The sequence below is a fragment of the Oreochromis niloticus genome, linkage group LG5, assembly GCF_001858045.2.
Source record: "Oreochromis niloticus isolate F11D_XX linkage group LG5, O_niloticus_UMD_NMBU, whole genome shotgun sequence".
NCBI lineage: Eukaryota > Metazoa > Chordata > Actinopteri > Cichliformes > Cichlidae > Oreochromis > Oreochromis niloticus.
The window spans coordinates 32,188,998-32,203,858 of record NC_031970.2 but is presented as its reverse complement, the minus strand read 5'-3'; the positions used below and the strand labels follow the sequence as shown (position 1 = coordinate 32,203,858).

At 42.8% G+C, this 14,861-nt stretch overlaps 1 protein-coding gene and 2 long non-coding RNA genes across 25 annotated transcripts in view; 1 reads left to right on the top strand and 2 right to left on the bottom strand.

Moving 5' to 3' along the window:
* Positions 1-7,589, top strand: part of foxp1b (forkhead box P1b) — a 146,678-nt gene extending 139,089 nt beyond the window's left edge. For 20 of the 21 annotated variants that reach the window (XM_025907475.1, XM_025907469.1, XM_019358611.2 and 17 more), the window contains 2 exons: positions 61-227; positions 2,824-2,968. In XM_025907475.1, coding sequence (XP_025763260.1) covers positions 61-227; positions 2,824-2,968 — 312 coding nt within the window. Of the gene's footprint in view, positions 1-60; positions 228-2,823 lie in introns of all 21 variants that reach the window. The other variant, XM_013269979.3, reaches the window with a different exon arrangement.
* On the bottom strand, positions 87-2,817 carry LOC112846973 (uncharacterized). Its single transcript, XR_003220219.1, has 2 exons — positions 520-2,817; positions 87-263 (listed from the first exon to the last, which is right to left on the bottom strand). It is a non-coding gene; the product is annotated as an uncharacterized LOC112846973 (long non-coding RNA).
* A 4,532-nt stretch (positions 7,590-12,121) lies between the features above and the next one.
* LOC106098041 (uncharacterized) overlaps positions 12,122-14,861 on the bottom strand; it is a 59,603-nt gene continuing 56,863 nt past the window's right edge. For 2 of the 3 annotated variants that reach the window (XR_003220272.1, XR_003220276.1), the window contains exon 3: positions 12,122-13,163. This is a non-coding gene — a long non-coding RNA (uncharacterized LOC106098041). Of the gene's footprint in view, positions 13,164-14,061; position 14,861 lie in introns of those variants that run through there. The other variant, XR_003220277.1, reaches the window with a different exon arrangement.

Here is a 14,861-nt window from a genome sequence, read left to right as displayed (position 1 = left end):
GAGAAAGTGCTGACAACTGGCTTCCGTTTCACATTTAATGCTTCGGGCTTTGCTTTTCAGGCTTCAATGGCAGAAAACAACATACCTCTATACACTACTGCTTCCATTGGAAGTCCCACCCTCAATTCCCTGGCCAACGCCATCCGTGAGGAGATGAATGGAGCGATGGACCATGGAAACAGCAACGGCAGTGACAGCAGCCCGGGACGCTCGCCCCTGCCAGCTATGTGAGTGGCACACGCGCTTTCTATCTTCACCGCAGTCTGTGTAAGAAAAGTGAAGAGAGAGGAAAAATTTTTTGGGCTGCTTATTCCACTGAGACCAAAACTCTTCAAATAGACAAAAAGTAATGCCAGTGCCCACCCAAAAGGCTCTAAAGTGACCTAATGCATGGCAATAGATCAAACAGAAGGGATTGCCAGAGGTACAATAAATAAAGTGGAGAGGGGGATATTGGAGTGGCGTGTGGGGTCACGGCCAGTGCTGTGGCAGGCCTCCCTGCTGAAAAGGAAACTCCACCTTTTCAAAGCTTCCATCACCAGAGCGGCCGGGAAGAGAAGACCGGAGCCCCTCTGTTATTTTAACAGCGAGTTTATGAACTCTCCTTTATGCGTCCTGCTGTCTGTCTGAGCCCCGCCATCATCGGCCCTTTCACTTTGTTAAAATATTTACAAAATGCCAGCACGCAGAGTGACACAGCTGCTGGCTCCGACACGGTGCAACATGAGCCGCAACACATCTAGAAACGCCTCTGAAAGAAAAACAACACAAAAAGCGTAATTAGTCTGGAGGACATCATCCAAGATTCTCATGTAGGAAAGTTGTGGTCGGCCTGGAAACCACAGCTCCCCGTTCACTTGTTGTATGGGAGTGTCTGCTAAGTTGTTTGAAGCCTAAAATAATACAGCACACGCTGCATCGTTTCCAGATGTGGGGGCAGACCACCGATGTGCAGCAGGGGTAGACTCAGGGATGGCCTCCTGAAATGTCTGAGCTTGGGGGAAATTCTGCCTAAAAACAAAAAAAAGGTGCAGTAATAAGCTCCTGGCCAAATGGAGGAAAGTGCCATCCTTAATCACTGTGAACATAGCTCTGAGCATGGCTGTGGAACAGGAAAGGCAGAGACAGGATGGGTGTGCTGGCCTAAAGGCAGCCTGCTCTCCCTCTACCCCTCCGCTTCTATCTTTAGGCTGATAAAGCTCACGACTCCTTCTTCGTAATTATGTCTATAAGCTTTGTGCAAGTACAAAACGAGTTAAAACTGTGTTCTTTTGCTTTTAAAGAACTTTATTCTCTTATTAACAAAACACACCTGGCTCTTTACGTCTGTGGATGGAGCATTTAATGCTGCGGTTAATTCAGTTTATTCAGGTTGTCTGTACTGGTCTGACTTACCCTGTCCGAATGCGAGTCCATCACCGCTGTGTAGTAACATGTGCTGTCCACATGTGCCAGGGAGCTGCTGGTTGACAGGACACAGCTTTTTTAACACAGTGAAGAAACCAGAGCACTTCTCTTAAACAGCCAGATGAGAGTGAGGCATCCAGAGAAGGCTAATTATAAGCAAAGTGTGGAATCAGCATGCAGTTCAATAGCATAATAATAACAATTTCATGTCTGCCCCGCAGCCACGGAGTCAGACCTGAGGCAACAGCACTTGTGGAGTTACTTTGATGTGAAAATGATAGAAAAGCTGACTTTACTTTTCCCCCCTTTTTTATAATTTACACCAAAATATGTCAGCTCATTAGCATATGAGTGCTTCCATCACAATAGCTGCAAATCACACAAGACGTCCTGGTGTGAATAAATCAAATGTGGGCCGTGGTGATGAAGAATGTGCCAGTTGTCCCTTGTTGTTGTAGTAAATGAGCCCGGCGCCTCATCCTGACATCGCTCTACCTCCGCTACAGCAGCCTGGCACCGCAGGTTAGAGCGGCAAGTCCCCTGCAGCTGCTCATAATGTTTTTTTTTCCCTCTCTCTCTGCCACAGCCAGGCCTCCTCTCCCCCTGTGCTTTCTTCCTGCTCTGTTTCTGTAATGAGAAATTTGGCAGATCTCATCTCTTTAGTGGCTCTTTTGCCCAGGCTGTGAGCTGGAGGGGCGGGCGCTCATGTTTTTGCCTTGTTTACAAGTGACAGCGTTATTATTCTCATAAGGGCTCTGTTTCTTATCACGGTGTTGTGCCGAGTGCGCCGGAGCTGCTCTCCCCGCACGCCTTTCCTGCCAGCGCTTTTCTTCCCTTATTGACACTTGCTTGAAAATATGCATTAATTCTGGAGTTTAAAGCATGTATGGTGGTGTCTGGTCGCTGTGTTTGCTTGAAGTTGATTAATGATAGAAGCCGGCTCGGGGTCGTCCTCTGGAGACCCGCCTCGCAGGTTGTGCATGTTAACGAGCAGGAAGAGGAACACACAGCGCGCCGCTGATCCTCCGCCACCAGGAGGCTGACAACGGCAGCCTCACTCGCTCCGCAGAGTCCATTCTCTCCTCTGCTCGTCTCACGTTGTTAATCTTCCTCATTTATCAATTCTAAGTGAATACCCTGTTGTCGGTTGCCATGAAAATAAAAAGCCTGCAGCTTTGCCGGGATTGGAATACCTCAAAAGAAAGCTGAAATTATCAACAGTACCAGTGAGGCTCCCACTCACAGCCTCGCTGAAGCCAGACATTTGTTTTTGTTCCCCTGCCTCTTCCTTTCTAAACAGAATCGGCACAGCTCGTATCACCCTGGGCCCAATTGTGTGAAAGGTTGGAAAAGAATACGGAGGAAAGTTAAGGATAGCAGACTGTAAGTTTTTCTCCTCTTCTCCTTCTCCTCCAGGCATCACATCAGCGTTAAGGAGGAACCACTGGACCCCGAAGACCACGACGGGCCCCTCTCCCTGGTAACGACTGCCAATCACAGTCCGGATTTCGATCACCACAGAGATTACGATGACGAGCAGGGCCACGACGACATGCTGTAAGGCTAGCGCCGCCCACCTCCCTCCCCAGCCTCAGAGGCCGAGGCAGTCCGGGTCATTTGGGAGACAGAAACGCTCTGCAGATAACAAACACTGAACTGCAGTCTCAGCCACTGATGACAGCTCGCAAATGTCTCCAAGTTGACTTTTTTTTAGTGCCATTAAAATACATAGCAAGAACACACACGAGAAAACACAGATGATGGCCCCACATGAGGGTTCCTTTTTTTTCCTCTGATTCCTTTCTACTTTTGATTTAAGTAGCGCTTAAAACGTGAAAACAAACTTCGTTTCTACTCATGTGTCGGACAGACTGGTTTTGTTTTTTTGGTACGGGGGGGTGCGACGTGTCCCTGCTTTGGGATAACCCTTGCCACGCAGCCAGGATGGACTGCACTCAGCGGGCTGCAGAAGAGGAGGGGGAGGTGTTTGTCTCCCTCTCCACCCTCCCCCACGCTCCCCCCCAATTCCCTCTCTCAGACACACATCTGACCAGAAACTGAAAAGAGAGAGAGGGAGAATGACTGACGTTTAATTTACACCGTGTGTATGTGTGTACGTGCGAGAGAGAGCGCGAGTGCGGACTTCTGTTCATTGTCACTGCCTTCAACACTTCTCATTGGTTTAATTCCTTCTACGGCGGGAGGGTTGTTTTTGTGTTTTTGGTTTGTGTTTTTTGGGGACGGGAGGGGGGGGTTAAAAAGTTATGAAATATAACATAATGTGTCTTCTCCATCATTCAGTGCTGTTCTAGATGTCTTTTTGTTTTTTTAATTGTTTCTTTGAACTGATCAGACCTCATGCCCATGCTGTGGAGATTCTGTGTGGTCAGCACTTGATGATGAATGTTTATCATTTCTTTAAACACACTCACATGAAGCAGAATGTCGCATACCAACTAGTATTTTTCTGTCATTTATTCCTCAATCTTGCCACACACAAAAAACCAGGAAAAAAACACCACTCTGATGTGTAGCCCGCCCCCCACTCCACCCCACCCCAACCAGACCCCCCTCCTGCTCATGAAGTCCATTGGCAATGCACTACTCATAATGAAGGCTCTCTCCACGCATCAATGAAGTTTAATTTAAGATGCGAATGAATGACAGAGAAATCATGCAGGTTATGATTTATCCTTATGAAATTATACTTTAAAACAGCCCCTCACGGCCGAGCATGCTGAGCTGCAACAGAATTTCTGATCACTTACAAGCTCCGGGTTTTTTAAAGCAAAATGAAAATGTCAGGTGTGCACCAGCGAGATAATGATTTAGACCAACTAATTGTGATTCCTGAACACAACTGTCATTGTTAATCAAACGTGTCTGCTTTTTTTCCTTTTTTTCCAAGCTGTAATTTCATTCAGGGCTTGGAGATAAACGTGCATTCCCTGTAGTTTTATTTGTATCACGCGCATGACTAGTTTTAAGTTTCGAGTGTTAATAATTGCACACCGGACGAACGGCTCATTTTCTTTCATTAAGGGAACAAATCCCCAAGACCTGCAATAAGCGTTGCACATTCCAGCATTTGACAGCCATCGTAAAAGGGCCCAAACATACGGCACATGCCATTTTATGCGAAGGTGGATGCTTCGACGTTCGGTGTCGCCCAACAAAAGTCTGTTGGGAATCCACGGGAAAAACTTTCAGCTTTGCTGAGAAGTTACATTTTAGACATGCTGAATTTCAAGACTGCAATCAACCACTTTTAATCTTTTTATTTATTATTAGTTTTGGTATTATTTGATGTTTATTTGGCTTTTTATTTTTGTTAATGTTGTTGTTGATTTGTATCAATATCATTCTGTGACTACCAAAGATAAACTACAAAGTCAATGATGTGTGTTCCATGCAATAGCAGATCAGGCCAAATATCTCTCCTCCGTTCTTTCGGTAGCGGCGGTGTAGCCGGCGGCAGATTGAATCGAAGGGTGGGGGAGCAAAAAAAAACGCTCCTCGCACTGGTGTTTTCATTCATTGTTATTAAAAAAACACAGCAAACAAACAAAAAAACCAAAGGGGTGGAGCTGCATCGAGGTTTTGCAGTGACCAAATCTGAACGGGAGGCACCGACAGTCTGACTACACGATGACCAAACTAGGGAAACTTCTTATCTTTGGGCCAGTGAGCTGGGAAAAGGGAGCAGATAACACATGCAACATTAGAGCGTATGTAGATAAAACATATACCGGTTAAATGGGAAAAGCTTTGCAGAGAACAATGTGAAATGGATTCTGTGCTTCAACTGGACCACACAAATGATTCAGTGTTTCTCTTCTTTTATTCCTTTACCTGTGTGTATCCTTTAAAACGATTGTATGCCACTTTTTTTTTTTTTTTTTTTTTTAGGGATTTTTGTTAAGATTGGCAAGACTTCATGATTGTGTTTAGTTTCTGTCAACTTATTACTTTTTATATTAAAAAACACTCCTGTCAACTAATAAGCTGGGTACAAGGTACTTTATGGCAGTTATTGTTATTGTTATTATAATTTTTTTCCTCTAACTTCACCGCTCATTAGCTAAAAAGGAAAAAGGGCAATCTGTGGCTTCCAGAAAATGTATTTAATATCCAGGCAGCTGTGGGATGGGTCAGTTACATCCAGGCTCAGGACCGTGAGAACAGGGGCCGAGCTCATCCACAACCCCCCACCCCCCAGTCAACCGGCTGGTTTGTTTGGTATTCAGAAAGGAGGGAAAAGTGCCGGTCGGTTAGATCATTCTCAGCATGTGTAGCTTGACATTACTAAAGATAACAGCATGAGAAAACCGTTAGGACGCATACCTCAGTTCAAACCTATAGGGAATGATTCAATTAAATGAGAAAAAATAAACATTTCACTCAGTTGCACTTACTTGTGTGTCTTGCATGTGTAGTCTGATACTGTAGAGAGAAAATGACATAAAAAATAGAAAATGAAATTAGAGCTTGTTTATCTTAAAGGTTTCATCCTTTTTTTTCTTTTTTTTAAAGCCAAACCAATCCAAACCTCAGGCCTTTTGTTCATGGAAATGTCACTCGGCTGTGTGTGTGTGTGTGTGTGTGTGTGTGTGCGTGTGTGTGGCACCGTTCATCCTGTCAAAGTTTGTTCTCTGATGTACTGATGGGTTGTTTTAAGGGCGTTCCAACATTAGGTTGTACATACATGTCGGTATAGCCTTTGCCCCCCCGCCCCAACACACCTTTTTTTAAGATCAAAAAATACATTTGTGTTATGTTTGCTTTATCGCTTTGTATTAACTATGAAATAGCTATGAGAAAAAAAACTGCTGTATGTATTGGAATAGCAAACTGTGCTGCAAATGCATTTTACTTAGTAATCCTTGCTTTAAAAAAAAACAAAAAAGGAAAAAAAAAGGAAAAAAAAGGAGTCACATGATCCATGGAGACGTCTGGGATAGCTGGGCATGGCCAGGCTGGGGCACGGGGGCGGGGGATTATCTCAGATTTTGGATTACAAACTGTAATATAGAAAACAGACTTTTTCTCTGTTATCACTGACCTAAGCATTTTGTACAGATTCTTTTTTCCCTCTTTGTGTTAAGCTGTTTTTTGATACTTCCTTTTGACGGTCCAGCCGCTGCCTCGCGAGGCTGCGCGCTAAAGAAATACCTGCTCGAGTAAAATGGAAAAAAAAAAAAAAACGACACTGGGCAGGACTGGTATATTTCCTCTACGAGACGGAGATATCTTGCATGACTAATCCCAGGGTCACGGAGATTTTAGGGGGGAGGGGGAGGGGTGGTTTAAGTGGTCAGTAGTAATATAAGGGTGTATCAATTTAATGATATTTTATATGAAATGAATAGGAAAAAAAGAAAAATATGCAGTGCCAAGATGTAAAGAATATTGTTAAATGCTGTCTTTTTTTCTTTTTTCTTTTTTTTTGGAGATTCATTTCACTCGCTCATTAAAAGATGTCCTTTCATGTCACGTAGGCTAAACACACACACACACACACTCTCTTTGGTTAGCATCAAGATATTTATATTTTTTATCTCAAGTGGTCATTGTAAATGAGTTGAACCAAGCACAGCAGGCAGGTCAAAGGTCAGATGCTGCTGAAGACTCGGACCCTGCAAAATTCAGCCGCGTGGCATCAGACCTACCCCCCACTCACCCACCCACCCACACACACACACACAGCCAAAGTATATCACACAAACTCACACACACTGGCACCCGAGCTAAAATGCCATTGTTTCATCCATCACCAACCATCCAGCCCGCTGTCATTCCGTCCCCCCCCACCCCAACCCATCTCTTTCTCCCACTCTCGCATCACACTTTGTTTCTTTCCAGATGGAGGGGGGAGGGGGGGGGGGGGGGTGCGCAACCCAGGAGCTGTCACGGTGCTCTCATCCTGCGGCTTCTTCTCTTTTTCTTTATCTTTCTTGGGTTTTTTTTTCTCTCGCTCCTTTTCTTTGAAGATGTACTCTGTAGTTTTCTTTTTTCCTGTTTTGTTTTTTTGAAGAGAAATATTATTGCTCATCACTTCCATCAGTCTGTAACCTCCTCATCATTCCTCGTCTGTCTGATGCAGACCACTCTGTTGTAGTCAGTGGCAATGACTGACATGAGCATTCTAAACATGCAATAAAATGCTGGTTGTTCCGATCGTTTCTTCCAAGTCTCTCGTTGTGTCTGTCCGAGTGAGGGCTTTTTTTTTTTTTACTGCAACGCATGCAGTTAAACTCACAGGAGCTTAAATGCAGAATCCAGCATCGCGAGCACAGTCGAGACGACTTTCAGATGATTTTCGCACAACAAAGTGAGCCTCTGCATCAAATGAGAGAGGTTTTTTTACCGACACACATTTATTAAATATTTCCCCACTGCAGTTTTCGTCGCCCTCAGTACCTCTTTCCTCATTACTTCGGCCTGCAGGACAGTCCCACACAGACCCTGTTTGTGTCGTCTGCTGCAGGACTCTCATCCCAGCCTAAAACATTAAATTATCTCATAATTAAAAAGAGACAGTTAAACTGTCTTTTTCCTAACAGCAATTTAGGTAACTGCATTTGATAAGCTATAAATTGCAACCGCATTAAAAAATCCCAGAAATAATAGCGATATGGATTTGGTGACAGGAGCTAATGCTGATGACCAAGACTCCTGGTCCTGGTGTTTTTACGACAGAGGTTGCGGGGCATGTTGGCCACTAAACAGGGGACAGAGATCAAGTCTAAGCACTTTTAATCTTGTGAAACAAGCAATTACAAATAGTTGCATTGATTTGTTAAAAAGCTTTAGGTGACATAAATCGTTTCTTGCTTAGCTTATTGCTGGAAATCATAAACGTCAAGTGCATTATTAATTAAGGCCTTTGAAAGACAAGATTTAATGGAAATGATATAAAATCACAAGCAATGTTTCTGCAGGTTGTATTTCACCCAAACGTGTCTGTGTTGTTTCCCCTCACGCTCATCGCAAGCGTTCGGATAACATAAAGTGATCACAAAGGTATCAAAAGTATTTGTGTTTTTAAAAAAACCCACTTAACTTATAGAGAGGCATTAACATATGATATAATTATAGTCCATAAAGTCTGATGAAACACGGGGTGAGATTTACTGCACTGTCACACCCATAAATCTGAATTTCTCTGTAGGCCGTTGGTAGACCACCGGCCCAGCGTTCACGTTTGAAGCCATAAAATGAGCCCATGAGCACAGCGTTGTCTCAGTCACTCAAAGCCCTGGAGATCATTTGTGGTTTTATTTACCCAACAACAGGGATAGGAATGGAAATTTAACGACACAAACACAATGTGCTTCATATTAAAAGACCAGAAAAAAGTCGAAATAAACATTAGAAAAATGCAGAAGACGTGACTACACGCTGGATATACACTCGCACAGTGATTAGCTGTGAAACTGTCAGGACAGGAGTGCTTTCAGCTTCCATTTGAATGTGGAAAAAAACACTTGTGATGAATCTCAAGTCAGCAGGCAATATGTGTCTCCAGGCAGGGTTGGGCAATACCACAAAATTTGTTTTTGATCCAATACCAACTAATAGCAGGAACAGTTTCACATATATTGATACCACAGTGCGGTATTGTGTGGAGAACAGAGCCATGTGTCATGTTCTAGAAAATTTCAGATTGCATTTTCACCACCGTTAAACATTTCCTTTCACTGGTAATAAATTGGTTAAGTGTGAAACCTCTGAACTGCACATTCATATCTTCAGCGCAGGGGTGATGGAACGTGGCTTTTCTTTTCCGTGGCTGCTGCACGAAGTTATGAGTTTGTTTTGTGCACACTTGTGTGCGTGTGTGTGTGCGCGTGCTCACGGCAACGAGACACTGAAAATGATTCAGAAAATTTGCAGAAAGGATGTCGGGCCTGGCGTTATTAGAACAGGTGGACTGTAGCAGCAGATTTTGTTAAGATGTTTGAAGTGACGTAGCTGGATTGTCACACAGCCGGGACTAATCAAGACTGGATTGCACTGCTTAAAAAGCTCAAATATGTGTGAAGCGGTGCTAGAGAAACATGAATAGCTGAAACTTTGTTTGACAAATTAATAACTAAAAACTATTAACTAAATTCAAATATAATACTTGAATCTCATTTTGTTGACCCGCTTTAACCCTAACCATCTTCACCATCATCTTCCATCTCTTTGTTCTGCTCCTTGGGAGGTTTCTATCAAAACTTGGGCAAAAAACTATCTCATTCCCAAGTGAGGTAAGTCAGAAAATGACTCAAACTTCATTAACAGATTACTGTTAATTTCTCTCATTAATCACAAATGATGCTATTTAACCCCACAGACATGCTCTGTTGCTCTATCCTGCCCTACAGACAGAAGACAGATCAGTCACATTGTTTAGCCCGGTTAGATTGCGAAAAAACAAACGCGGATGGCTGCTGTTCACTTTATTCTAATTACAGCACGGCACTGCCTCAAATAGTCAAAGCTGGCACACTCCCAACATTGCAGTGAGGCAATTAGCAGTCCTGCAGTGTTTGTTATTCATGGTTTGATGTAAAAAATTTGTTTATTAAGATGGGCTGCAGGCGCTGGTGTGCAATAGACCTGCTTGTAATTAGATTCCAATTATTTGTCTGTTTCTGATATTGTAAACTGGCACTTACCACATCAGTTAAATTGACACACTGCACTGCTTGGTTTACTCGGTAATTAAAATGTGTTCTGTTAATTAGATGATGACCACTTTATTCCAGGGCTCTTGTGTTTGGGCTCCTCGGCGGCTCACTGTTTGGATCATGAGTTGCCAGACGCTTCCCTAATCAGCCCTTGTTTTGTTTCAATTACCACCTGCTGTTCAAAAGGCATGCCTCGCTGCCCCCCACCCCTACACGCACACACCCAGCATGCACGCACACAAACACAACAATACCACCAGGCTTGCTTCGCTACCAGCTCCAACACAACAAACAGCAATTCGCAGCTGGGCCTGCTTTCTTCTTTATTAGAAGGCACAGCTAGGTTTCAAAGAGAGTTTGAGCAATTAAAACGGAACTAAAGAAAGATGAAAGTATAAAGGTGCTTATCACATCAGTTAGCGGGCCTCGTGCGAGTAGCCAACGGTAATTACACTCATTGGGTAAATAGCTTGGATGTTCAGATGTCTCCTTCTCTTGGTAACAGAGGGTTAAGGGTGGGGGAGCTGTTATATCCACTGAAAGCTTTGCTAACTGGAGATGACCACCGGTGTAATTCAGGTGCTGTGATGATCGTGGATGCGCTGAATGTGGGGGCACTGTCGGTTAAAGATATGGATGCTGTTGTTGTTATAGCAACCTGAGTCCCCCCCCGAACAACATCTTTTCTTTGAAGCTGTGGACTGCATTGACCCTCCACTCTTAGTAAAATTATTTGTTAAGTATTATTATCACAGCACAAGTTAAAAACTGTAGTGCTGCTACAGCAGTGGATGCTATATGAGATCTGAATATTAGCGAGTCTACTCTTCGGTCTGTGTGATGTCAGTGATGTGTGTGATACTACGCTTAATGTGGACACAGCTCTGGCTGTGCGCGCTGAAGCTCCGCCCACCTGTTGTTCATTGTCGTGTCAGAACAGCCAGTCAGGAGAAAGCTGGATTAAGAGGAGGGGGTGATGTATTAACAGGGCTTGTTAGAAACAAAACTGAGGGGCTTCTTCAAGGCCAAGTATAAAATTAATAAGGCTTAACTAATGATGCAAAGCTACTCTAGCAGAATCCAAGAATAAAACACACAGAGCTGAAAATGAGCCTAATAGTTCCATTTTAATACAAAACTCTAGTAATGTGTTACATTTTTATCTGAGATTTTTTTCTTCTTCAAATTGCATAAAATACCAAACTTACCAATAAAGCAATCGTGCAAACAGTCACTGTCCACATATCCAAAGCCTGATAAACACACAGTGGTGTATATTTGAACTACAGACTGTATATCATTGACGTAGCTGTAAAATGAGGTTTGGTTGGGGTGGATGTAGCTCAGGAGGTAGAGCAGATCATCTACTAATTAAAAGGTTGGTGGTTCAATCAAATCTAAGGCATGACTATTATGCATTGACAACTAGGCACATTATGAGTGTGTCCTCAGTTCAGATCCACCCTGTGGGATAGCTGATTTAAAAAAAACCTAAAGTGCACAAGTCTGGGCTTCAAAACTGGACTTCCCAAGTCAGTGCATTGAGGTGGTTCCCGAACTTCTTCTAGCATGGACTCACTTCAAAAGCAAAAAAAAGGAGTACCCTCTGTCCTACACCAACTGTATATAACTCCTCAGCTGAAAGAAGTCCCAAACAAAACTGGCCTTCAATCCAGTCTCTGTAATGTTTGCAGAATGTTTACAGCGCCATGCCGGTTGGAGAAATTACTCAGCGTTTCTTTTTTTAACCATATGTTTGTGTGTTACTTGATTAACAACTTCAGTGGGAACCAATGGACTCGAGGCTGTGTGCCACATAGAGAGCAGGGCAGTGAGAGACTGCTCTCCTGTGAAATCTGTTTACATTAAAGAGGGAAAAAAACTCAGAGTCTGGAGTTATTATTATAGATGGAAATTAGAAAGCGAGGTGATATTGTTAGAGCCACACAGTTCACATGAAGAAAAGGGTGGGGTGGATGGATGGGTCCACAAAACAGCGAACTTAAACAAAAGAGGCCACTCTGCGTTCAATAAAAAGCTTTAATGGACATTTCTTTTTAATCACGACTGATGAAAGTGCATGAATTATCATAATCGTGTTGATAAAAATGCTTTCTTCTCTGAAGCTAATAAAAATATTCCCCATTTTATAAAGTTTCCTAACCTCTTAACATCCACCGATGACCCATCTAGGGTTAGGGTTAAGTTTTGTTTTCACCAAGGGCTAACTAGGATTTTTATCTTTTCTTGACTAGAAGAGGTTACATTTTAAATGAAACCACACATATTATGGCATTGCTGGCTTCCCCTAAAAAGATTTTCTTTTTGGGTCTTCCAAAAAGGTGAAAATATTAGAAAAGCGGGCAGATATCACCAAACCCTACACTTAACCCTGTTCTTAGATGGGTTGCCAATGATCTGGTGAATGTTAAGAGCTCTAAGGACTTCTACAGAACACCAAATTTTCAAGCTTTAACACTGTGCAGATCCTCTTTGCTCCACCAATCATAATTTGGCTGCAAGCCTTGTTTCCAGTTTAAGAGTATTAAGTGTCTGGCTAGCAGCTCCTTGTTAAGTGGGATACCAAAAACGGGAAGAAAAAAAATAGATCTAAAACCATCACTACCTTGTATTTTTGTACTGTATCAAATATTCAAGCTTAAAAGTTTATCATTTTGGGGTCTGATTGCTACTTAAAATCACACAAGAATATATTTCAGACAGTCTAATGTTATTAGAATGAAGTTAGTGTAATTGCAAGTGCTTGCAGATGCATTTCATTAGATTTGCTTGCTTCTTGGAAGAATGAAAACTTCACATCAACATTTATCATCATTCCATTTTTAATTTTTTGAGGTGAAAATTGAGTCAGCAAGGCGTGTCTGTGTGTTTAGACTGGACTCCAGCGTAGTAATTGAACACTCCACCCTGGCGATGTGGAGCAGCTGCGGAGTGCAGAGCCTCAGGTTTATCCTCCTGTGCTGTAAACAAAGTAACTGCAGTGATGAACTGCACTGCGGGTTCGCTCTCAGCTCCAGTCTCGACCGTCTGACCCGTGCTCGCGTCCCAGCGTCCGGCCTTATTGGAACAAATGTTTTGTTTAAATAATTGAAGGGATGCAAAATAACATGAATAATTACTTGCCCGCACAATTTGTGTCACAGCGAATTAGTGGAGATGCGACCGTGCTTGAATTGCTGGAGCTTGGAACCAAAAAAACAGAGCTTTGACTGTTTGTTTGGTTTGTTTGCCGGCTATGTTGGAGCGAAGCTTTCTAGGGTGTAGAACAAATGTTTCAGATTTGGGGGATAAATGCTGTCATCGAATAGTTGCTCGAACAACACATCCTTCAACTAAACACTCATATTGTTTGTTTTTTCATATTGTTTGACGTGAGTGGGACGAGTGTTGCTGAGATTTCATGCAAGACGTTTTCTATTTCAAAAGGAGAAAAAGAGGAGGTTGGAGGTAAGTGGAGGGTGGAGAAAGCGTAAACGTGTAGGTCAAGTTTTGCCTTATTCCTTTCCAACATTAAACACATTTAAAAAAAGGAACATTTTCTAGGTCAGCTATGAAAAGGTGTCAACACCAGTGTGCATTTTCATAGACATAACAACGGTGATAGTTCAATTATATAGTATAGAGAAATTGAATTCTCTTCGTATTTTTAGAAAACAGATGAAAAAAGTTAAGTGCTGTGCTAACAAGGAAGCTAGCAGCAGCAACTGTTAGCTTAGCACAATATCTGAAAATAGGTAGAAAAACGTATTTTTAGATATTTGTAGGATTCGAGATCCTTTTTCCTTCGTTCAGAAGCCGCTGCTTTGCCCTGTTTCCTGTGTTTGTGCGAAACAATGCTAAGCTACCCTAAGCTACATCATTGCTTCCATGAGCTCGGCATCAGTCTGCCCATCTAACTTTGCAACAACAAGGATAAGTTGCATTATAACATGCCATGTCATCTCTCTCCCCTTACCCCCAAACGGTTATTGCAGATGGCTGCCACATCCTGATCCTGGATCTGCTGTAGGCTTCTTCCTGTTAAAAGGGAGTGTTTCGTTCCCACTGCCGGAAGTCCCAAAAATTTGGAAAAAACAGGTTTCACATTGCCCAAACACCCACACCGTGACAACTTTGAATCCAGATCCCAAATCCTAGCAAACTATCGACTCCAAGCCCCACCCTCCAACACACCTGGCAAGTATAAGTGCCAGAAACCGTCCTCAGAGGTCCTAACTGCATTCTGCTGGTCTGCTGACAGATTTAGTTAAAGAGCAGTGTATTATTGCAGACAGTAGACAGACTGCGTTTGGCCTCATTCTGTATTTCTATTCACTTCCATCTTGCTGTGATTCCAGTATGGGTTCATGCTCTCCTCCTCCTGTGGATTTTATTGCTTTTTTTCCTCCATTTCTTTAAAAAAAAAAAAGCTATCATTTAAACATGTCATGGGCAGTGTTTACCTGCAGTGAACCTTGATTGAGGAAGCCTGTGACTTTACACTGATGCCCTTCTAATCTCTATGACTGGCATGCTAATTTCTCTGACGCTGCCATTCAAAACACAAACATGAAATGTTGGTTTTAGAACTGGGAGACCTGGTAGAGTGAATTTCAAGTGCTTATTCAAATATTTCATTAAAATGTAAATTTTTACAACACCGTACGTCTGGCTGTGCACAAGGCATGACTTAAGAAGTTATGAAGTTATAGCGGCATTTCTCTCTCTGATGCCAATTAACTGCGTATGGGGGTGGGGGGCTCCGATGGGAGGGGA